At 40.8% G+C, this 25,852-nt stretch overlaps 2 protein-coding genes and 1 long non-coding RNA gene across 6 annotated transcripts in view; 1 reads left to right on the top strand and 2 right to left on the bottom strand.

Moving 5' to 3' along the window:
- LOC125899459 (AT-rich interactive domain-containing protein 3B-like) overlaps positions 1-11,643 on the bottom strand; it is a 58,935-nt gene extending 47,292 nt beyond the window's left edge. For 2 of the 4 annotated variants that reach the window (XM_049593843.1, XM_049593851.1), the window contains exons 1-2: positions 11,291-11,621; positions 9,294-9,926 (exon numbers count right to left, since the gene is read on the bottom strand). In XM_049593843.1, coding sequence (XP_049449800.1) covers positions 9,294-9,926; positions 11,291-11,326 — 669 coding nt within the window. In that variant the 5' untranslated portion in view covers positions 11,327-11,621. Of the gene's footprint in view, positions 1-9,293; positions 9,927-11,119; positions 11,270-11,290 lie in introns of those variants that run through there. The other 2 variants (XM_049593836.1, XM_049593827.1) reach the window with 2 other exon arrangements.
- LOC125899490 (uncharacterized) lies at positions 39-18,835 on the top strand. Its single transcript, XR_007450735.1, has 3 exons — positions 39-249; positions 18,151-18,281; positions 18,597-18,835. It is a non-coding gene; the product is annotated as an uncharacterized LOC125899490 (long non-coding RNA).
- On the bottom strand, positions 14,701-25,852 carry fam219b (family with sequence similarity 219 member B). Its single transcript, XM_049593864.1, has 6 exons — positions 25,604-25,852; positions 24,937-25,045; positions 20,372-20,465; positions 20,179-20,256; positions 18,842-18,893; positions 14,701-17,414 (listed from the first exon to the last, which is right to left on the bottom strand). Exons 1-6 carry the CDS (start codon positions 25,676-25,678, stop codon positions 17,265-17,267), a joined length of 558 nt encoding a protein of 185 aa, XP_049449821.1. The 5' UTR covers positions 25,679-25,852; the 3' UTR covers positions 14,701-17,264.

The raw sequence follows: 25,852 nt of genomic DNA, 5'->3' as shown, positions 1-25,852 counted from the left end.
ACTCAGCCTCTGATAGGTCAATGAATGCCTCACTGACGGCTAGTGGGGATAGTGAACAACAACAATATCTGTTTTGAATACAAAAAAAAAAAAAAAAGATAAATAGCATAATCACAGGGGAGTTGTGTCAGATTTAATATTCTGGATTTATTTTACAAAGTTTTCAAAAAGACACCACAGTTGAAGGCTGGATTAAAGCTTCTGAAAGGGATATCATCGCAGCAGAGCTTTCGTTGGAACTGCATGATGGTAAGCGATAGCTTCTGGGCAAAGCAAATTAAGTCTCCTGCATGTGGCATTTCAGATATATTTAATGCTAGTACAATTATGTAATATATGACATCATTAACCCCAGAGTTAAATTCTATCATCCTTACTCCTATGATCTTATGTTAGCCAATTATATGCTAATCCTCTTTCCTAGAGCAATCGAGTAATAAATCATGGAAAAAAACCTCCTGTGTATAATGTGGTCATACCTCTGCCATCTCTGACAGCCACGTGTTAGAGATTAGCTTGCCTTGCTACCTTAACAGATTGTTATATTTAATAGAGCCTGAGTTAGCTTATGGTAAACATCTACTCCTTCTAAAAGATGACTTATGATTTCGTACGACTCATAAACAGACATTAACACATTCAGTGAACATCTAACGTAATTCAGTATTAATTTCAGCTCCATGTAGAGTGAATAAATGTAACGTTTCCAAGCTAATGATCCAATCCTCTGCCTTAACAACACAGTTTACACACTTTCATAACTCCTAATTTAATGATAGAAGTTCTATAAACATGACGTCGAATTTAGCAGCAGACTTCAACCAGTGATATAAATAAGTAGTAAAATAAATAATTTTAGGCATTCATTTTATGATATGACAAAAATACAGTAAATCAGTAACACATTCTCAGCCCAGATAACTAGAGTTCTGCTGAGTTATTCTTATAATGGGCAATTTTCTAATGTAGATTCTGAGGGCAGTCGGACAGGAACAGACAGGGATATCAGGTATTGAGTGACAGACCTGTCATTGTAGGTGTCATTCTCTTCTGCAAATTCTGAGTTAATACTTCCCTGCTGCGTCTCATGAAACTATTCTGGATTTATTGTTTCTCATTTCAACTGTACCATAGGTTACAGGAACAATCAAATGTTTGTTATGGCTGCATGTTTAATACACTGTTGTTGAATCCACAAATTTAGCCTTATTTAAAATTAGTCTGATTGTTTGTAGAGCCGCAGACAGGTACCAGAGCTCCGCGAAGACATTTCAGAAAATGCTAATTAAATATTAGTTAAATATTTGTTAAAAAACAAAGCAGTATTTGCTAAATTGAAGGCAATTACTTTAGAGAAGAACCCCCTTCAATGGTTAGCCACCAATATTAGCAACTGGGACAAACTATCATGGATGTATTAAGAGTTCGGGATACAGCATTGGCGACAAGGTTCAGTTCATTCCTATGAAAGACGCTCAGTGGGATTGCTATATGTCCATGGTATGAAATTACCTAGATGACTGGTGCTGCTTCCAAATCATTGTGCCTATAGAGCAAGTGCACTAGAAACTTAGAGCTGCCAAACTCTGCTAAACACAGACAAGTGGCCAACTTCCACCAGCCAAGCGAATGGCTTCTGCTTTAGCGCTCCACTATTTCAAGTGGGTATGGGTAGTAATAATAATAATATAATAAATAATAAGTCTTGTGGCTCTTTTAGAATTTCCAAATTGTTGTTGGACTTAATGGACTAAATCTTGATAGCAGAACGAGTCATTTCGCTGAGACTGTGAAGCCAAAAAAAAAAAAAAAAAGTATCTACTGATTTACAGACATCTCTTTCCCAACGTAAGTATATGAGAAATTTTTCTTTAGGCCCAATCACATCACATGACAGAACATGGAAATTGTAGTACCACTGTTTGGCCAATATGAAAACTGGCTTCAAAGCCCAGCGCACTTCCGGGGGGCCTGCTAACTATAGACAGTCTAACAAGCTTACCGCTATTGACGCTATCTCACCAGCAGTTGTATCCATAATCATTTCTACAGTGACACTCACAGGGATTATGGGGGATAGTGTCCAGAATGTCAGATTTCTCGCGTCAGTCCTGTTTAACACAGACTCATGCAGGCATCTCAGCTAGAAAAGCTCAGCTTCAATGATACAGTGTGCACTGTATTTTCAGATTGCATTACATTAGTCATCACATTCATTTTTCACTTGCAGAATTGGACACCTGCATGAGGCATTCAGTTACCCTGGTGGCTCTTGTATTTCACATCATTTTACATTTTTTCTTAAAAACATATCATTTAGTTAGTTACTGGTTAATGGGTGTCAGGCTGTCCAAAAATTAACCACATCGGACATCCCTACACACTACTATGCAATATCAGAGATTTTCAGGTTATGTGGATAAATATTTGGTGGCTGCCAAAAAAGTCACACATTAGTTTTAGAATTACTGTATGTGGTCATTGATATGCGCTGCTAACAGGCGAGGCTATTTGTATAAATACTGTGTTAATAAATGTTATGGTTTGACAACTAAAATTGTATTACATCTTTTTCATAAATTACTATTTTTAAACACAACAGACAATTCAAATTAAGTTAAATGTTTCAGTATTGCCAATACACAACCTCTACTGGAAACTGGAAGTGCAAAATATAATTACACCTAACTAATTGTGCATTTGTAGGCCCTTAATTGTTTCCATCCTGACACAAATCCAACCATAGCCATTTCAGTCAGGCTACATCAAGCACATAGTAGCATCAATCAGAAAGACGCCATTAAAAAAAGGCAATCCAGAGTTAAAAGCCCAGTCGCCTCCTTCCAACCCAGCCAGCCAAGGCCTGCTGTTAATGACGCAAAGCAAGAGTCACAGAGCATTTAACTTGAAACATAAACTGAAAAATCCCAGAGCAATGCAACATATAAATGAATGTGTAACCATTACACCTCAGTTTGTTCAAAATGCTACCAAAACCCTTTCTGACATTAAGCGCTTTAATTTTTCATTAAACCTGAATTTACCAGGCAGATCGCTTAAAACACATTTTTTACACATTCATTTTAACACATGAATTATCATAGTTGAGGCACAAACCTGAATGCAATGCAGCAATAAAATGTTAATCTTTTAGCAAAGAGTTCACAGTTCATATTAATTTTGTAGTTGTTCTGGTTGTGCAAATGTGTGACATGAAAACAGAAACAGAAAAACATGACAAGTCAGGCAAAATGTCGACAGGGAAATTTCCCCCGGTGAGCTAAAAATACAGTTAAAATAAGACACGTTTAGCCAGTCTAATCTGTATTGAGATCAGTGTTGTAGCTATTTTGGAAATTAGGTTAACCATTTAGTCTCCAGACCATTCATCACAAATGTCTTTAGTAACATAATTTTTAGTCATGACATCACCAAGATAACAAAGAACCTGGTGAGGAATTAAAGAGAGTTACATACACAAGAAGAAGTGAAGAAGAAAATCTGAAACAAGTGTTCATATATGTAAGTCAGTGCACATCCGAAATACACATATATAGGAAATAAGGGAATTTAATATTTTCCCATTTAGATTAAATTTCTGCTGTATATTCCACATAAGGTCAAGGAGCCCCATTTTACAAGTCATTTATTTTCTTGTACTACAGTGAACTAAATTGTTAAATTATATTTTTTGTCATTAAAAATCCTCAAATGTGGGAATGACTGAACTGTAAATTTCAGAATTTATCTGCACTTAAACTGTGCTAAACAATAACCGATGTACTGACTTGTACAGATGCCCATTTGAGTTGGTCCTTCAGTGCTACTTAAATATTACGTCACTGTAACATTGGTTGATTCTTGCTCAGTTCAAACGTGAAACAGTGTGTTTACTGCGATGTGAATGCAGTGATGTTAGTGCTCATAGCAGGTGTGAATCGTCACGGTTGAGGTTTTCAATTCCCTTTGTAGCGGAACACCTTGAGCATGGCAGAGACAATACAGGTTTCACACATTACAGTCATGCTTCTTGTTCTGAACAAACACCGCAACATGTTTTAATGGACCTCAGCCTTCCTCATTATTCCTCATCTGAATGACCTCCATTTGCAGGCGGTTTGTACAAATAGGGGTCAGACGGTAATTCCAGCCTTATTACATCAGCCTAACAGGAAGTCCAGTAAACAGAATAAGACTAAGTACACCATTTAAAACCCACTGACAGTTATGGCATGCGAGACACCAGCATAACATTCAGTAAACAGAAACCAGGCCAGGCTGGCGTATGCAGCATGCTCATCAGCCAGTGAGGCCTCCTAGCTCCATCACGACTCCACTGAAGCCCCGTTCTCACTGGTCAAAAATCCACTAACACCCACTTACAACTGGCTTTCGTCTCTAGTGGGTAAAATGCCAATCAGCATTCATTCACAAAGTCCCAGGTAAAATGACTCTCAAGTAGTTATGGGTATTTTTTGGCTTAAGAGTTATGGAAATATGTCACCCATCTGGACGTGATGCAATGCCACAAATTCCATCCAACAATCAATCAATTATCACAATATTTTTGACCAAACACCTTGTTATCAATGCTGTTGGGTTGACTATTCAAATATTTGGGGTTGCACAATGAGATTTTTGGATAATCATCAGTAATGTGGATGTAATGAGTGGGTAAAGTAAAATAAAGAGAAGCTATAAAAAGCAGACAGGTCAGCACGTAAATTCAGGAAATTACATTACTTTACTGTAATGCAGCATCTAAAACCAGGAAAATTTTTTCGATATAATGACATCCAAAATCTATGACGATACCTAGTATCATATCACAATATTGATATAATATCGATATATTGCCCAGCCATAGCTGAAGCAATGTTGGAAATTGGTCAGCATCAAGTTTGAAAGAGAATCTGAACAGGCAAAAGATATAAAAAGATCTTCTGTTAACCAGCCCTGTTTTCTGAGGCATTCATGATGTTGAACGTGACATGGCAAAAATAAAAATGAAAGGTATACTTGTCGACGGTCTACTGGCAATGGGAGAGGAGTCTATAGCCTATTTCTAGCAGGTTTTCCCACATTTAAAAACCTGCACAGTAGTGTGATAAACATTCTGTTGTATGTTTTTCACAAATCCAGTGGCCTTCCCTACAACACTGCAGTGGGTGGGCTGATTCACCAGAGTAGATTTGTTCCACATTCCACATTCAAAATGAAAACTTGACTCCATCTGCTAAATACAATGCCCCCCTCATTTATCATAAATGAACCATAAACAAGGCCAAACATTCCTGCCTCTAAAAGCTCACACACAATCCTTATTGATCTCTGAGCTGCAGCCGTGCAGCTCCCCACTTCCTGGCTGATGTGTTGCTGGGGCGACAGCTAAATTATGCAACAGCGCTGGCTCAACAGACAGGCTTCATTGCTTGAGCAGCAGAAGCAGAGCTCATGGGTGGCAAATGATGGCGAGGCTCGGCAGTAACAGATGCCCAGTTACCCTCGGAAACCAGATTTGGACCACTGTGGTCTGTTTGCCCTTGATGGCCTCCACTTTTTTGTGTCCAATGTATCCCTCACCCAAGTTGGAGGAAATATGTGCCTTATTCTGTTGTGCCAAGGCAAATGAAAGCACTGCTTCTGCACTGATTTACTTAATCTGAAATGATCAAACAAATACATTTCCCTTTTAACCTGGTTTACAGCCTATCCAGATTGAAAATTTATCTGATCTGACCCAAATGACTAATCTTATCAGGCTGCATGGGGGTTACTATCCAGCCTCTTGTAACTGAGCCTGCTAAATGTGTTACCTTGTGCAATCAAAATTTACTAAGCTAACATTCTTGACTGTTAGTCTAGGGCTGTATCCAACTTAGAATTATGTCAGTCAAATTGGATTTGGCTGCTCAATACGAATATTCGACTATTCATTCCTTTTTAAACCATATAGTGTGTGTGTGGTGGAGGTTTGACGGAATACTGAGGGTGACTGATGTTCACGTGATACTAAACAAGCCAAGTTATCCCTCTGAGCTAATGTGCGTTAACTACGCTATCGTCGGATCGAAAATGTGCAACAACATTTTTTTTCTGATACTAAATATCAAACAAACGCAAGAAAGTGTATCCAGAGGATGACATTGTCTTGAAGCCTGACAAGGTAAAGCCTCTGTTCCTCTGAGCAGCTGCCTCCATCTCACTCAGACTCACCCTGGGTCTCGGTCCGCAGCTGCCTGTACTCTAGAGCAATGTGAAGGTGAAGAGCGTTCACCCTGCACCCTGCATCTGGGGGCCGAAACATCCCCAGGAGGACACTGACAAAAACAAAAAATATTTTAGGAGATTGAGAAGCCCCCAACTGATGATTCGAATCTGACTTTCAGGGGGCAACCCTATGTTCATGTGACATCATGAAAAAGAGATCTAATTGTGCAAATAGGAATTATTTCTATTATAATATTCTTCATTGCATTATTGGGATATCACTACACAAGAGCACTAATGCCCCAGTTAGAAACAATTACAACGTGGCGACCAATCTGTCAACTTGATACCTAATTTCATGTGTGGCCAGCACTCCTGTAACTTATTATTCAGCCCTGTGATGTGATGAGAGAAGTACTCATACTGGTTTCTGTGTCTTGTAGCCTAATCATTCCTCTCCCTCTGTGATCACAGCAATTCAAATGTAGACATGCTCTGCTTATTGCCTCCGCTTTGTCTCACTGGTCAGACGACCGAGTTGCACAGGGACAAAGAACATGTGAACATTAAACTTGTAAACCTATGAAACAAAAGCCACTGCACTCACACGCCACCTGTGGCACACCTCTCAGTAAAGACATCCAGCCGATCCAACTGAAGCTCTGTCACCACCAATATAGTGGGACACAAGACACAATCTGTGTTCTGCAGGCATGATTAAAACTATTAATCACAGAGGGATTATCACAAGGAGTGGAGGGGTCTATGGACATGTGTGTGTATGTGAGCAGGAGGGGTGGGGGGTGGATTACAGGGGTCATGCAGCCTCTGTCCCACTGTGGTGGAGGCCAAAGTGCTGAGGCCGGTCGGCTGTCCACCCTGGCTCTCTCTCCACGCGACGCCTTTGTCCATCCCCTTGTTTAACAATTATTTACTCTGCTGTTTGGGACAGGCCTGAGGTCACCACACATACATCACTGACACAAAAACACTGGCTACCCGCTTCTGTCCACCCCCATCTGACCTGTATAGACCCTCACCACTCATATACACTCAACACACTTAGGAGTACAGGACTACAAGACAGACGAATCAAATGGTTGTCAGTCAAATGTTGCTGCTGGCGTCTTACATACAACAGAACATTACCTTAATACTACAGGGATAGGCCCTGGTTGTTTGTTCTTATTCTGTAGTATGTCACTCACCCATTGTTTAGGAGCTACGTCTAGACTTTGCAATCATCACCTTTGGTTACTTGAAATGTTGGTGAACTAGCAAATGATCCTGTTTTGTTTGTCTTTCCGTAAGCTGCTCTGCATGAAATCAGGAGCCAAACACTTTAGATACGGTCTGCTATGGCTTAAGCTGATAGCAGTATCTCTGTCAAAATGGTCACGACATTCAGACAGGGTGCTTCGAGTAAAAGCCTCCACCCAATGTGACTGGCTACATGAAATGTAAATGTTAATGTAAATGGCCTTCTGTACATTTGTCTGTTCTTGCTAGCTATTACATCTCTCCTACGTCACTGCTTTTAGAACACAATAAATGTGCTCCCTACATTATTATAGGGGGGAGTCGGTATTTGTGGCATCTGCCAGGCTTGACTCTGGCCTCTCGAAGACAATGACATCAAAAAAAAAAAAAAAAAAAAAAACTGTTCCCCTGCCTCAACTGTCCCCCTCCCCCTACAGCAGTGCAACCTGAAACTGCCTGAAGAGATGAGCCGTCATTAAATACTGCAGAGCTGACATAATGACAGGAAAGATAAAAGAGAGGAAACAAAAAAAAAGGCTAGACCAATTCTCGTCCCATAATGCCTCCCCCAACCCCCAGGCTCAGCCCACCTCTCCTAATAAAAAGACACTGGGCCGCAGATAGGGCACTGGTCAGCTACAACTTTGCTGCTGTGATCTTCTGTTCTGACAACGTTGACACAAAGCCTGGCCATCCACCAGTATACTTTTTCATTCAATATTAATATTCAAGCGATATTTCTAATCATCTCCCACAGATCCCTGTGGAGGCAGAGGTGTTAGCTGATATACAATACTATGAAAAAACACTGCTCCTCCCCCAACCTTTATACTACTGCCTTCCCTAAATTTGGCAATGTGGTCTAGAGAAGCACCATTCAAAGACATTTGCCTTTAAATAGACAGTAATAAAATCCAGACACATGATAGTCCAGCACCCTCAGCCCACTGATCAAGCTCAGATATGTCCTCTGACACTGCCCACTCTTGTGCAACTAAGGCTTTTTATATCACTCACATGCTGCTGAGCTCTCTTGAACCTGCTATGTCCCAAGCTATGATGCTAAACCACATGTAGCTCGGCTTGGTTCCCAGTTGGCATTCCAGTGTTTTGTAACACTGTGCTGAGGCAATATTTACCTCCAAGGGAAAGTGCACTTGGCACACAGCCGAAACTCTTGGGGTAGGAAGGGGGGGGGGGTGTGACAGGTTGCTACTGTGTACTACATCCAAACTTCCCACCCACCCAAAATCCTCGTGCTGACCCAGCCAACCACCCACAGCCTCACAGCGGCAGTCCTGCCCTGGCTGACTCCGCTACCTGGATCAGAGCCAAACCAGAGCCTGAGCAAGCGCCAAGAGGGACAGAGAACGAGAGAGTTACACACACACACACACACACACACTCACACACAGAATGTGAGCGCAGAGGGAGAGAACTAGTGAGTGTGAACACATTGCGCCCCAGCCTGGCCCTCTGCCAGGACTCACTTAGGAGGATTTTTAGCCACAAAAGCCAATTGGCGGTCAACCATCCACAGAGATTTGCAGTGTCTCACAAAGATACAGCTGGAGAGATTTGTCCAACAATCAAGATTAAGCAGTCGCTCACAGCAGGGGGCTGGACTGAGAAATCAAACAGAAAACTCCACGGGAGAGTGCTAAACTGAAAAGTGCAAGGCTTTGCTCCTTTGGTTACAATGACGAGTGTTTTGATTACTCAGCTCAATGCTGACTCACTACTTTGTATGGGAAAAGAGACCAAATCATGAATTGATATTAGAGAGGAAATGGTGTGGCAAGGAGCCAAAGCAGGGCACTGACCTGTCTGAAGTGATCATCGAAGCCCCAGTCGGCCTGTCCGTTAGGAGAGGTAGCAGAGTGAGGCCCTGCAGGAGACAGGCCCTCATCAGGTTCCTGCTTCACTCTGATAGGTGGGGATGCAGCCCTCTGGGGGGCTGACGCAGAGTAACTGCCAAACGGACGGGCCTGGATGCGGGAGGCACTCTGCTGCAAAGCGAGGGTCTGCTTACGGAGGAACTCCAGACCACTGGCACTCCCCTCGTCCTCATCACTTCCCTCGTCCCCCTCCATCATTTCATTGTCGTCGTCCTCATCCCCAGAATCACGGCCTCTGTCCTCGTCATCCTCTCTTTCTGAGTCCACACTGCTCTGATTGGAGACCCGGGGAGGCAACACAGCACTAGGGACCCCACCAGCCAGGCCTTTGCCCATAAAGCTGGCCCCAGAAGCCCGGGCAGCCGCTAGGATGGCCTGCTGTGCAGCAACCTGCTGAGCATACATGATATGGGCCTCTCGCAGCTTCCTCTCCTTGCGCTCCATTTCCAGTCGGGCCTGCTGCTGGCGCTGGAGCTGCTCCATTACAGCCTCCAGCTTCATACCCCCTGTCGAGGTGCTCTGAGGAAAGGCCACACCAGGATCCTGAGACATGCTGGGCTGTGGGAGGAAGAGAGGGAGTCATGGATGACCTACCATATACTAAAATCAAATTACCCTTTTATCTCATTATACGGGATGAAATGAGACACGGATAAGGCACGTGCACCCACACACACCGTCACACACAAAAATCAAAGCTAAAATGAAGACGAAGGAGCCTGATATGTACACAGATAATCTAACCATGTAGTTTTCATCAGGTTCATGTAGGAAAAACTTGCTACACTGTAACTCTTTGCTTCCCCTTAGTTTAAGTTTTAACCAAACCCCTGAGCTACGTACCACTGAGACAAAAGCTGGAAAATCTTCAGCATCACAATAATACATCTGAACTGTATTTGCTGATCAAACATGTATACTACATGGTGGCTCAGGTTGTGAACTTTGACATCTAAATTCAAAGACCTGAGCATATACAGAGGTAGAAACAATGAGGCAGGAAAATTCACCAATACTAGCTGCAACTACAACTAAAGTACAATAAGGCATAATACAAAGTAAAGCCAGGCCAAACCTTTGGAAAAATGGACTCAAGCATTCATAAAGGACATTTTTAAGTATGAAAGGAGTCCACAGAGACCACACAGCTAAACGTCAACCACGACATGTTTCTCCCCAGTAAAGGAAACATGTAAATGTGTTTTTCACTGTCAATATCACTTTGACTACTTTTACAGTAACGTTAATAGGAGTAGTACGGTGATTTCTCATATCCTATTACGCGTTTAATCGCCTTTATCAAAGCAAGCAGTGGATAACTGGCCCAAACTTTTACATTTTTACAAAGCACAGTAAAATGGTTATTCATAAAGCTAACTAGCGTTCCAACTAGCTTGTTAACCCGGGAGGGAGATAAACTACTTACAAACAGCCGCCAGCAGAAACTTCAGTGTTATATGAAAATGAGGGCAAACTGAAGTCTAGACGTTTTAATAAAGCCAAACGAGCACCAAAGTAAAAACAAAATCTGTCAGAACTGTTTAAAAAGTCCACATTTTCCGCATTTATAGTTGGCTAGCTGCCACATCCTCAAAATGCGTGGATAACGTAACGCGTAATGGGGTTTAGGATAAGTTAACGTTACCGTACAAACAAGACTGAAACTAGCCTATCAGCGCGAGGCACTTCTTTCTAAAACATGTACTACAATGTTGTCGTAAGGTTTTGAATATGTTTTTAAAGTAACCTACCATAGGGTCAAGTTAGCTCTGAAAGTTTGTCTTCTTTTTCCTTTGAAAAATGTCACGTTTAGCCAGCTCTTTCCGTAATACGGCGGCCGAGCAGCGTCTGTCCGAGGTTTGTTTTTTTTAAAAGCTTGCTACAATTCAAAGAAACGTACACCGAACAGGACCACGACTCACCATTTGTGCCTTACTACTGCTTGAATTGTCCACCATCCCTCCTTCCTTGGCTTTACCGTCCTTCCCTCGTTTGTGGCACCCGTTCAAACACTTGTAAACACACACACGCGCGCGCGCACGGGGGCAGAGATACTGTGCATGCACCGCAGATACCGACTGATCCGCCAGCAGTAAGGAAAGGCGCTGTGTGCTCTCCTCTGGACGACCTCTCCAAAAATATACCTGTGTCCCTGTCTTTCTTTCCCCTGTGATATTCGTGATTTTCTTATTTAATAGAAAAGAGGACCGAGTGGAAAATGGCCCGATCTCATATCTCGCAGAGCGCTGAGGTAACTCCCTTCAGTCGGTTTTTTCCTCCCCTTCAATTGACACCCCCCGCATGGCGCACAACAGCATTTAGGCCCGCCCAGCCACAGCAACAAGTCTCACAGCCTTTTCAGCTCCATGACACTCTCATTAAGTAGTTTTACATGTAATTTAATCATATGCATACCTTTATATGCATAATAAAGGATTTTGTAGTCTGAATACAACGACGCATATTGGACGCATGTGCAAGCAGGAGTAGCAGAGGTTAATCTTTATAAATAAAAAAAACATGAAGCAAAAGTACATTCAAAGCTTTCAAACTGCCAACTAGTCATATAGTATCAAATATACATACCAAATATACATTTATAATCGACATGGATGCTATCAATGAAAATATAAATATATTAACACCAAATGGAGACTGGTCCCTCACGAACAAGTTGGACATGGCTTGTTTACAGCTCTCTCTGCTACATAACATGACAGTGATTGTAATGCAATGTTTAAATGAACTACAAACACCTCTTTGTGAGGGGCCTAGTGGTGAAGTGCAGTAGGTGTTGCATTGAGGCTGCAGTACAGCTCCATGCTGCCTCCCTGTGGAAACAACAACTACCATGTTCATAAAGGTTGGCGCTTTATATCATCCACCATCTGTAGTATATTTAGATCCCATAATTATAGAAGAGACATTTCTTGGAACTGTGTCCATTTCCCAAAAGTCTAAACACAAATCCATAACTGCACACTCATCTTCACGAACTTCAGACTTCAATGTCAAAACCAAATTCTCCACTCAAAAGCATGTAATCTTACACAGTGGCGTAAGGTAGTTACAGTGGGCCCCAGTGCACGCTATTTTGATGGGCCCTATGCACCCTAGGTACTAGTTATGAAACACGGACACACACACACACACACACGCACACACACACACACAGTTTTAGGTGTATATATATATTTAATCAACAGTGTGTCTTACTGCCGCTTTTATATGTGCCCAGTTTGTCAATCTTGAGAGATTTTGCTCCTTAACTAGTATGGCCTCATTCCACGATCAGAGACTTGATATTGGACTGTAGTCATATAGTTTTTTTTATAGTTTCTGTAGAATAGGAATATCCTTTTCTAATAGACTGATACTATTTTACAAAAACAGAAAACCACGATTAAGATGTGTTTGCATTTTGAGGGCATAACCAACATAGAAAATTGCATCACTTTTAATGTAATGTGAGTTCTTTGAACAATTTATGTGTTATCTGTATGTGTCTGTTCAATTTGTGATTGTTATAACTACTTTTTGTGTGGTGTATTCTCCTGTTTAGGAGAGAAATACTATTTGTATTAGAATAGGTGGTTGGTTTTTACCATAAGCCCCTTTGGGTTTCTTCCCTCTCCTGCACAATCCTTGCCATGTTTATTTGTTATATACTTGTTTTTATCACATCTTGTGCACTAATAAAATTCCATTTCGCATTCAAACACAAGCATATTTCCAGGTGGCAACTGGGCCCCTCCAATCCACAACCCCAGTGCAGCCACACTGCCTGCACTGTCTATTTTTACGCCCTTGATCTTACATCTAATTTAAACTTTGCCCTCAGACAACACACACAAGCTATCAGAAACACACACTGCATGACTGTTTGTTACACACTGGAGGGATCAATATAAAACACTGCTACCAAAATGTTTACAATAGGTTTTCAGAGAAATAATTTAACATTTTTCAAAATCACAGCACTGACTAACTAGTTAACTCTCTGAGGAACAGCCCACTAAGAGAAATTTAAAACACTAGTGTAGCTCTCACAGTGGCAAAGGTACGCTGCTGACCTTTGCAATGTCACTGACAAAACATGAAAGGAGTCCATGCACAGTAGAAAAGAAAAAAAAAACAGATGCTTTACAGTAATTCCAATGCAGTAAATGTACAGACTACTCAGCAGCAGTATAAAAGAGGTGTTGGTTTACTGAATACCAGGCGTGATGTGGTGGTGATGGTGATGAATGAATGAACCCTTAGGTGCTGGCTTTATGGATGTGCAGTCTCCACAGTTTGTCCGCTAAGAACAGGAAGGATGGTGATGGGTAATAAATCCAGTTCACACACTAACTGACATGCCACTCATTTACTGTCACTCATGTGATGTGGTTAATTCTCATGGATGCACGGGACAATAAACCAGGTGAGGAACATTGTGAAATAGAGTCCAGAAAAATGCAGTCCGCTTCAAGTAAAGCCAGATGTAATTTGATGCCGTTGAGTTTTATAGATTGATGTAGGAGACTTGTGATTGGTGCACGGCTTGTTCATATAAACAGCAAGTGAGCTGAAAAGAGGGATGCCTTGGTGTAAACTGTTAAAGCCAGGATGACCTTCTGAACAATCAGTGTTCTCATCATCTGGTCTCTGGTCTGTATCAGGCTGTAATGTGTCATCAGTACCACACATTATGTTCGTCGTTGCCAGGTAGCGTGGGAAAAGCGCCCTTGTGTGCCGTATCCAACCCTGGATAGACTCCACAGACACATCCCCACAGGCGTCCACCATTGGTGGAGATGTTGCTGCTGTCAGTTCACTGGAAGACAACCTGGTCTTCTACGATGCATGTTTGAATTTCCCTCAAATGGATGGCATCACTGTTACTATAGTCACCACACTGACCAGGGCTGAGCTGTGAGAAGTGTCGGCCTTCCTCCAACAGATGGTCACATCAGTAACACAGTTACTGATCTCTGGTCATCCATCACTATCTTAAATAGTTCCTCCTTTTCCTCTCAGTTGTCTTACAACTTCGGCTGGTCGCGTGGACATACCTCAGGTCCTATTTATTGACTTGTTTAATTCTGACTGGTGTGTTTTGAGGCTTAGTGTTTGCACCTGGAGAAAGATGTGATATTTGAGTTTTGGCTGTGATGGCTTCGCTTAATCATTTTGAGAGCATGTGTTTACCGTCTACCGTCTTTCGGTAGATGGCATTATGGTTTGGGATGTTTAGTTTAAAGGCCCAGCTGTAGAGCAAACTCCTTACACAAGAAATATCACAGAGGAAATGATTCTTCATAATTATAGTCAGTCATACACATGAAAGTATAGATAATAGTTTTATTTTAATAATGTAAACCAATAAACAGTACAATCAAATAAAAAAGGAGTAGTGTTTATCATCATAAAATAACTAATTAAGTTATTGCATTGAGCACTCAACAACACTATATCATCACAATGTTGTATAACAAGCAGATTGTCCCAATAGTTGCATAGTACAGGTGAGTCAAGTGTACTTGCTACTGACCACTGGTGTTAAGTGCAATATTCGTGTACATAAAAACATCGTGCAGAGCCAGGGCCGGGGTCAATACACTTTGAATTTAGCTGTTAGATTTAAAGCATTTACCTCACACTGACTGTCATAGTAGGATCAGCTTTTATTTCTATGTCACCCTTATTAGAACAATAGAGCGTTGGGAGGAGAAGGTGTAACATCTTCAGGGTGTGAATTTTAATGTGTGAACTGATCCCGACTCTGCAAAGTACAAATCAAGGTTTCTACTTCCTCCAGCACAGAATGTCATACTCTTCCCAGTCCTTTAATTCTTTACGGTGGTCAAATGGTCTGCTATACCATTCACTTATATGACTGAGAGTTACAACCAACATCACAGCATGAGAAATAACAGTGTGGTCTGCAGGTAGGTGAACAGCAGCCACACATGTATCCTTACTTAAAAACCTCTATGCACTTACACAATTGTGCAATCTTCAGACTGTTTATTTTACAAATGTGTGTGAAAGGCAAATTTCTTTCTAGTCTCACACTCATACAAACAAACAAACAAACAAAAAGAATCTCCTGAGAAAGTGATCACAGTCACTTGCTCTGATATTGAATATGTTTTTGTTAATGCACAGTTTTTAAAAAAAAAATGGTAAAAATATGACCCAGACTGTAACATAAGTGAGCAGATTTTAAGTGGAAAAAGAATAAAAATAAAAAGCACTGCCATTTTCAGCACGTCCGCGTCTATTGTGTGGAAAACAACAGACACATCATAACACAAACAAAAACATTATACCAACATATACTTTAAATCAATGTATGTAAATATAACAAATAACAAGGGTAGATGAATGCCTTAATCCTTATGCAATTGCGGTTTGTTTTTAGCCTGTAACAACTTTTTTTAGTGTCCCTAACAGTAAACTAATAAATAAATAAATAGATAAAACATAATATCACAACTCAAATTAGTTGTCCATACACTGATGTGTCAAAGACCACACATTCCTTTTTAGTTCTCATAGCCAATGCTGGACACGTTACTAATCCCAAACTCAACATATCCAAACAAAAGTAACTAACATAAATATGTATATTTTGGGATTGAAATTTTGAATTTGAATCCTTAACTCAAATGTCTTCAGGTGAAAAGATAATTTTTCATTTTGTATTCAGTCTTTTTGTACCATCTTTTTTAAAAGTGGAGACTATTAGTTTCTGGAATGAAACTTCTACAATACAGGGATTATAAATCAAATGTGATTGGTTAATCTATCGAAGCGCTTCAGTAACTCATCTGCTTACATTTTATGCCATACAGAGAAGTGTAACATTTTGTAAGAGTAGGTTATTACTCTTTCAAACAGTGCATAACTTTGTAGAACAACGTTTCATTATACTTTTCTCTCCGAGTATATCCTCTACAGGCAGAGGAGGAGTGAATCCTTCTTGGTATGTAGCAGTTTGCTCAATGACAGCTTGTAAAATGTACTCAACTCTTGGTCCTCACAGACAAACAAAGAATATGGAAGGAGCTTAAGGTAATCCTGGGCCAGGCCTCTCAGCATTTCAGGTTTTTTGAGATAGCAGTATTTGCTGGGGAAAAATTAATATGCTGTTGAGAAGTTAAGTGGCTTCACTCATTCGCCATACATCCCATTTCAATTTAGTGCTTCGTTTCATTTAAAAAAAAAAAAAAAAAATGTAACTTCTTTTTGAAATATGTGTCATATTTTCCCCAAGTAGTGGCCATTTAATTTTGGAATAAAGTTCTATGTATTTTTGGAATGAAAGGTAATTTTTGACAACAGATACAGTAAAGAAAATCAAAAAACATTCAGGTAATGCAACAAGTTAGGGAATGTCAATGATCATGCGAGGTGCCTTCATATAGCAGTTAGTTAATAACTGGACAATTCAAACTCACCGAGAGCCAGAACATTAAGAGACAACACACCATATGTATGCATGTCGGCTTAGAGGGCGGCAGACCTGTTCATCAGAGCAGAAAAGACAATAACCATCTTCCCACTGGGTCAACGAGGACACATCCCAAATAATAAATGCCACCCTATTGGGAGCAGTGGCATTTCATCAAGTTCCATAAAAAGAAAAAAAGAAAATTAAAACTAGGTCAAGCTTTGGGGTCACAGTGAATAAGGCTTGTTCTTATGTCCATCCGTGTCCTCCTGTGGGTTGAGCGATCCCAGTGCACGTAGGCCTGCATGAACAGGAGTTTGGCTTCAGAGCTGAAAGTCCTCAGGCAGCACAGCAGTGGAGCTGGGTTAGAAAGACGGCCTCAGGCACCAGTGACTTAAGTCTGGGACGGGAACTGGTGCCAAGCCTTTGTTAAGGTTTGAGTCACGGCATCGGCATCACTGCATGGAGCAGGACGGGCCCTCGGAGCAGCAGCACACAGAGGAGCCCATGGCTTTGGGCGGAATCAGGTCCAGATCCTCATCATCGGGGATCTCATCCAGACGGTAGCCGTCCTGAAGCAGCTGTCTGCTTAAATCAGGATGGACCTAGAGAGCAAGGAGAACGACTTCACTAGCACATACATATCAGAGTAAGGTGGCTAGCCTGGTAGACATCTCACTCATCGGTTAACAGGGACCTTTTCATACCACATGACTGCTTATGCCTGCTGCTATGAACCAAACTAAATAAATATTTTTAATGGATTAGCCACCTCTTCCCTGTGCAACTAAGCAAAATCAGATTACCTCAAAACACTGAGGACATTAAAGGAGTCGACAATAATATTATGCATGATTCTTTGTGGTCCTTAACTACATGTTTATGTTCTAATGTGCAGTCAGAACACAGTTTATAATGTGATATTCAAAAATGTGAACTTAAAACATCAAACACAAGATGTTTTCAAGCCACAGTAGAAAAGGTTGTTTACAATGGAAATAAGCCACAGAAGTCAACAAGAACTCTCATAACTGTTTTATGAGCTCATCTAACTTGCTTCAAGGCACTTGGACATTTAAATGAAACAAAGCTACTTAAGCAGCCACAAAAGAAAACCCTATAAACAGACAAGAATTATTGACAGATCAAAATTAAGTTGTTAGTGATGCCCACAGTCCTTTGTTAATCACTGTTAGCAAGTCATGTTAAAGCGGTAGGAAACCTTTTTGGTTTACTTTTGAATCACCCAAATCCAGTCCCCTTCAAATACAGTATATAAATATTTTGCTAACTAATTCTAACTTTGAATTAAACTGTATGTTTTTATTTCTGTAATTGAAGTCCTAGTTACTTCACAACAATGCAAGAAAACCAGTAAGACTGCGCTCTGCTAAAACTCAGCACAAACAACCCTGGCTGCATATCTGAGATCAAGAAATAGCCAGAGGCTGTGTGACTGAAGAACAACAATGGTAAGGTCAAAAATAAAACACATCCTTTGCTCTCACATTTATGCATGCACAGACAGTCAGTATATACTGTTCCTACACTGTGTATGAAAGCATGCCAACACAGACAAGATCTGGCCCTAATTCTAAATGTTTGATGTACCTGATGTGTCAGTTGCTCTCATGATAACTCCCTGTACCTGACTTGTTTTGCATTACATATCACTTTGAGACAAACCTGTTCCTTTTGACACTGTGCCTGTTCACTGCTTGGCAAATGTGTAGAATTAGGTCATGTAGCCTACAGATAACAATGAAATATTTTTCCATTTTGTGCAGAAACTGGTGCTGACCTGACAAGCCAAAGCGATGTGTGAAAGACTGCACAGAAGTCACAAAGATGGAGGGACAAAATGGAAAAACGAAGCCCATGTTTAAAATAAAGCAAATGATCCTCTATTGGAATGGTCAAAAAATGATTTTTATATAGTTATATAGACCATATAGTTATGGAAACACAGCAGGTTAGAGTGTTGGCTGACTTTCTGAAAGCATCTGAATAAGGTCTTGTGGGGCAAACTCACCTCAGCCGAAGAGTATCCTGAGGAATACTGCTCAAAATCGATCTCTTCATCACTGTAAGGACAAGTAGGACAGGTTCTGTCACTCTGATGCAAACAATTGTGTGTGTGTGTGTGTGTGTGTGTGTGTCTCAACTAGAAACATATTTAGCGACACTGTCAAAATTCTAACTGACCTGGAGACATGATTTTATGCCTACAAGGCAAAACGATGGATTAAAGGTCCAGTGTGCGGGATTTAGGGGAATATATTGGCAGCAACGGAATATAATTAAAAAAAGTATATTTTCTTTAGTGTATAATCACCTGAAAATAAGAACTGTTGTGTTTTCGTTACCTTACAATGAGCATTTTTATCTACATAGGGAGATTGGATCAGTGGAGACTGCCATGTTACACTGCCATGTTTCTACAGTAGCCCAGAATGGACAAACCAAACACTGGCTCTAGACAGGACCATTTGCATTTTTGCATCAGCCACCATTGTTGGCAGCCACTCTACAATCAGAGTGTTGGAGAAACAGATTTTTTTTAACATGAAACTGCTTTACCGGTTTAAATCACTGGTTCTGTTTGGTCTGTAGAGGAGACGATCTCTGCGGATAATTTCCCTCACAGTAAAAAACCTCCTGAATGTCAGATCACAAATAATGTAAGCAAGCATTAAATTACCAGAGAAAATAGGTGAGCAGGCATTATAAGGTGCTGGGCTAACAGCCAGTCTGCCACTGATTTGTAACGTGACACTGCTTTATTCAGTATTTTTACTAGTTTTAATTACCTGCTCCGTTTGTTCTGGAGAGAAAGAGAACCTCTGCAGATAATTCGCCTCCTGGCAAAAACCTCCTGAACAATGAGCACTGACAAAATGCTAACCAGGAGAAGTTTCAGCTGATTGCAATACTGGTTGCTCCTTCTACAATCATAACCACTAAATGTCACGAAATCCCCCTAAATCTTACACACTGGAACTGCGAATGACACAAGTCATTCACCTGTGATCACATCTGATTAAACACTTAAAGTTAGTTAAGCACTTTGCTTTTTGTAACATTCTTTGAAAGGAGAACCGAACCTAGTTGGGGCATATTCTGCTGATTCTCTCTTACTATCACCACAACTTCCCTGCATCTCTACAAACACGCCAAAGATCATTTTAAAACATGTGTGTAAGCTTATGAGATAGACATCCTGGGAAACTAATGAAGAGAGTAGGCCACATGTAGTGGTTCTAGAAGAAGAATCAACTGTAGATTGCCTGTATGTTTTTCAGTGCTCAGTTTATTGCATGTAGTAGGAATTCAACAACGCTATCACCTGTATCCCTGGTGTAATCTTACCTGTCTGAGTCCAGTGCAACCAAAGTGTCCTCAGCGTGCTGACTCAAAGCAGCGTAGCCCTTGTTATACTTCACCGTCCTAAAAGAAGAACCAGAAACTGTAAGAAATGTCCAAAACAAACATCTCCCCCCTGCTTTAAGCTGACATCACACAAAGCAGTTTCGTCTTTCCTCATCACACTTCCTCTTCTTACCTCTTGGCTCCTTGTCTGGGCTGATGCATCACTGGAGGTCCTGGTGACAGGGCTTTCTTCTTCAGTGCTTTCCTCGCCATCTCTCTGTGTTTCTCTGTGAATAATAAAGAGACATTTTTGTGGCAACCAGGACTGGCTGGATGAAGGTCAAAGCAAAGGACACATAAGAAGTTTCTTGTGCTAATAACACCGTATCTTTAAAATGTTCTCTTATCTCAGTGTAGGACTTGAGGTTTATAAAGCTTCCTGCACGCACACACACTCTAAGCAAGTGTAAGGTCTTTGAGAATGCCTGACATCACTGTTACGATAGTCAGACTTATGGAATACAATTGATGAAGATGTTTTATAGTTTTAGCAGTTGGTGGAGATTCAACACATAACAGACTGATCGAGACAACAATTTGATTACGGAAAATACAATATCAAATTTAATAGCACTGGCACTGAACATAGACTCATGAGACCCAGTGGTAAGGAGACAGCATGGCCTTCTTATCCTGTATACATGATTCTCATATTTAACCCTATGGGCCCTAGGTGTTTCTGGGGTATTTTTACTGCCTTTACTTTTAAGCTCATATCACAGTCATTATAAAGGCTACATACACGTTCTATATCTTGTTTTTTTTTTTTCAGGACAATCTGGGCTATCCAGATTTGCCATCATTCCATGTCCTTCTATGTGCCTGTATTTTATATTAATTTTTATATCAATGAAAAAAACAAATCTGTGTTATTAAATTCTTACATTTTTACATGTACAGTACAGGCCAAAAGTTTGGACACACCTTCTCATTCAATGCGTTTTCTTTATTTTCATGACTATTTACATTGTAGATTCTCACTGAGGGCATCAAAACTATGAATGAACACATGTGGAGTTATGTACTTAACAAAAAAAGGTGAAATAACTGAAAACATGTTTCATATTCTAGTTTCTTCAAAATAGCCACCCTTTGCTCTGATTACTGCTTTGCACACTCTTGGCATTCTCTCCATGAGCTTCAAGAGGTAGTCACCTGAAATGGTTTTCCAACAGTCTTGAAGGAGTTCCCAGAGGTGTTTAGCACTTGTTGGCCCCTTTGCCTTCACTCTGCGGTCCAGCTCACCCCAAACCATCTCGATTGGGTTCAGGTCCGGTGACTGTGGAGGCCTGGTCATCTGCCGCAGCACTCCATCACTCTCCTTCTTGGTCAAATAGCCCTTACACAGCCTGGAGGTGTGTTTGGGGTCATTGTCCTGTTGAAAAATAAATGATCGTCCAACTAAACGCAAACCGGATGGGATGGCATGTCGCTGCAGGATGCTGTGGTAGCCATGCTGGTTCAGTGTGCCTTCAATTTTGAATAAATCCCCAACAGTGTCACCAGCAAAACACCACCACACCATCACACCTCCTCCTCCATGCTTCACAGTGGGAACCAGGCATGTGGAATCCATCCGTTCACCTTTTCTGCGTCTCACAAAGACACGGCGGTTGGAACCAAAGATCTCAAATTTGGACTCATCAGACCAAAGCACAGATTTCCACTGGTCTAATGTCCATTCCTTGTGTTTCTTGGCCCAAACAAATCTCTTCTGCTTGTTGCCTCTCCTTAGCAGTGGTTTCCTAGCAGCTATTTGACCATGAAGGCCTGATTCGCGCAGTCTCCTCTTAACAGTTGTTCTAGAGATGGGTCTGCTGCTAGAACTCTGTGTGGCATTCATCTGGTCTCTGATCTGAGCTGCTGTTAACTTGCGATTTCTGAGGCTGGTGACTCGGATGAACTTATCCTCAGAAGCAGAGGTGACTCTTGGTCTTCCTTTCCTGGGTCGGTCCTCATGTGTGCCAGTTTCGTTGTAGCGCTTGATGGTTTTTGCGACTCCACTTGGGGACACATTTAAAGTTTTGCAATTTTCCGGACTGACTGACCTTCATTTCTTAAAGTAATGATGGCCACTCGTTTTTCTTTAGTTAGCTGATTGGTTCTTGCCATAATATGAATTTTAACAGTTGTCCAATAGGGCTGTCGGCTGTGTATTAACCTGACTTCTGCACAACACAACTGATGGTCCCAACCCCATTGATAAAGCAAGAAATTCCACTAATTAACCCTGATAAGGCACACCTGTGAAGTGGAAACCATTTCAGGTGACTATCTCTTGAAGCTCATCGAGAGAATGCCAAGAGTGTGCAAAGAAGTAATCAGAGCAAAGGGTGGCTATTTTGAAGAAACTAGAATATAAAACATGTTTTCAGTTATTTCACCTTTTTTTGTTAAGTACATAACTCCACATGTGTTCATTCATAGTTTTGATGCCTTCAGTGAGAATCTACAATGTAAATAGTCATGAAAATAAAGAAAACGCATTGAATGAGAAGGTGTGTCCAAACTTTTGGCCTGTACTGTATCTCACCATAGCAAGTTGGAAAATGACATATTCCGCCATATATGAAGAGGGGAGACTCTCTGGAATCTGGCAATATAAGAACCATGATGGTGAGACATTCTGTGTGTGTGTCACATGTCCCCCTCAATGTATATGGTGACTGCCTGGGTGCGCAAAGGTGAAGTGGCTGGTCTTGTCATACAAAGTTTGATGGAGTGTCAACTGGACAATATGGAGATATTTGCACCTTGAAAGCCGGACAACAAATGTGGATAGACAGGGAGAAACACACGCAACCCTAAGACGCGGTAAGATACGATATTCCTCACTATATAAAGTGACTGATAACAAGATCTGTATAATGGATTGTAAAGAAATTCGTCAGGTTTTTATTTTGTAAACAATTAATCTGGATTTATAGCATGATGGGATGATAGCACAATGTGTGTGGTATCACTGGAAAGCTCCAGTCCTGCACTTTCAAGTCATATGCGTGGCATTTCTGTGCGAGCCTGCATTCGCGAGTAATCCATCTGAGAGTAATGTGTGTGCAGAGCTGTATGAAGGCTCTGTTATTCATGATTTTAGTGTAAATTTATCATTTTTTATCACTATGAAAACACTGGACTACTGACAAGTGCTTGGTCTTGTCGGAAAGCTACAATTTCTCTGTTTAACGTGATATGCGTGGCTTCTCGCTATGACGCACGGTCGCGGAGAAAATCCACGGAGAAGAACAGGTGTGAATTTGGACGCACTATGCGTCGTTCGGGCCATAGGGTTAAAGATAACAGCAAAAAATATGACAAACTAGATTTAAATTGCTTTTTCTAATGGCTTACACCAGTTGAGTTCAATTTATTGCTATGCAGGCCTGTCCATTTTACTTTATTTTTCCACTGCGCTGTTATTGCTCGGTTCTCATGATCCAATGAAGCTTGTTATCATTGTTAAACAAGACTTAAACTCTGTGTATTCCCACACTTGTTGGTGTGTGTGTGTGTGTGTGTGTGTGTGTGTGTGTGTGTGTGTGTGTGTGTGTGGCCATGTTGGTCCTATCAACTGCCTCTCAGTAGAAATATTAACAGGTTAAAGCAGTTCTGCTAAACTTTGGAGGAGCAGGGAGAGCTAGGATGCTGTTCCTAGCTTTGGAAAGTTGATAATAAATCCTCTGCTGAAGTAAAAACAAATACACATCATTTAAGAATTATTTTTTGTAAAGACCTTTTTTTATACTTTGTGATGATGATAAATATAGGCCTAGAAGATTCAGTCAAGAGTATTCTCTGCAAACTAGTGAAGTACAAGAGCTCTATCAAAAGTTGTTCATTCTTACATGTTTTATAATACAGGGAAAACAATAACCAAACAATGTCTTCTTTCCAATTAAACAAACTTTGTGGGTTTTGTAAAAATTAGTCTATGTAATGCACATTAAAGTACATGTGTTGAAGTCGGGCTTAACATGTGCCTCCCAAGAAATTAAAAGCCAAAATTCATTCATGTTTCTGGAATCCACCGCACAAACTCGGTACCACTACTTGTTACATTTCCTCTTCCTATTTACTGAGTGTGAACATATTTAAAACAGAGACCAAAGAGTCTGTGAAATTGGTCATGTGTCTTTTGCAATGTGTCCTTCCAATCTCACATGACAAATTCACACTATCGTCAGTTTACAGTGCATAAAACCCAACATCACCTCTTCTCTGTGTGGAAATCCTCCCTGTCCATGACATTTGCCTTGCCTTACTCAGGAATACACTTCCACATAAAGTCCTTTTTGTTGATGCCAAATAAATACTGGACTTGGAATTCCCAGTCAGTCAGCAGAGCTAAGTGCAGAACTTTTGGCCACCGAGACCTTACAAGCTCACAGTTAAGCAGACCGTTCTGATCTACCTAACATTAAGATAACAACACCTTAGATGTGATGAATGTTGGCAGTAAACAACTTAATGAATACAAACACACAGTCTGAGTGAAACTGCAGGCGACTTTGCTCATCGGTGTCACATAAGTCAAGCTCTGCTGACCTGCCAGCTGCACATCCAACCGTCTGATGTCCCACTTAGAGCTTTGTACAACAGTATGAACAGCTGAACTCATAAAAACAACCACTGTGAGAAGACTCCTGACCTACAGGCAGACATAATAACGGCATCAGTCATAATGAGTCAAGACATTCTTACGCAGTTTGAGGTGGATTGCTGAAGCTCTGGACATGATGTAAGGTCCTCTTTTCTCCACAGGCCTGATCCCTCCATCAGCAGACTTAGGTCTTGTGCCATTGCTGGGTCCCTGAAGTTGAAGAAATTAGGAAAAATCTGTATTTAATATTCATGTATAGCAACCAAGTGACGGAAAGGACAACAATATAATAACTAAATGGCATATCATAATAGTTACATGACAATACATTTTAGTGGTGTTTTTATGAGACTCCAATGTGATTCAAATATAATATTCATGAAACAAATTTGTTTGTGTATGTCTCTTGTCGAGTAAATAACTCTGATCTATTTCTAAGTCAGATTAAGTCTGTCTCCAGTGGTAAACCCTGACATTTCACCAGCAAGGAGACAGTTTTTTTTTTAAATCGAAACTCCTTCAAATTCGCCAGTCCCTCAGATTTTAGAGAGAGATAACCAATTTTACGTGTTTATAAACTTATTAAACATGTCACTCGATATAATTTATAGTCAAACTCAACGACAAAGCGCTTACCCTCTTAAAAAATATTTTATAAGCATGTCTCACCTAAATAACTGTCAAAAACCCCAGGCTAAGCTAGTCAGCTAGCCTCCCAGTTTCTATTTACAAGCTAGCGTTAGCCGGACTAGCTTTAGCTGACATTACCGACAAAACTTGTGGCTCCGACTGCGCCTCCAGCAGGTTGTCCTTCTCTGGTTCCTCTATGATGTCGTTCATCATCTTGGCGTTAGTTGTCACAGTTTACACCACAACACAGCCATGATGACAAAGTGTCCCACCGGTGCGGGACTTTGTTGTTTTCTTCAGGAGCAGGTAGGCACTTCTGTTCGCTAGCTATGCTATTATGCTAGCAGTGACAGCTTTCATTCTACTTCCGGGCGAAAACTACAAAAT

This window comes from Epinephelus fuscoguttatus, linkage group LG2 (genome assembly GCF_011397635.1).
Source record: "Epinephelus fuscoguttatus linkage group LG2, E.fuscoguttatus.final_Chr_v1".
Classification (NCBI taxonomy): Eukaryota; Metazoa; Chordata; class Actinopteri; order Perciformes; family Serranidae; genus Epinephelus; species Epinephelus fuscoguttatus.
Note: the sequence above shows the minus strand (reverse complement) of the source record. Positions and strands in the feature narration are given on the sequence as shown.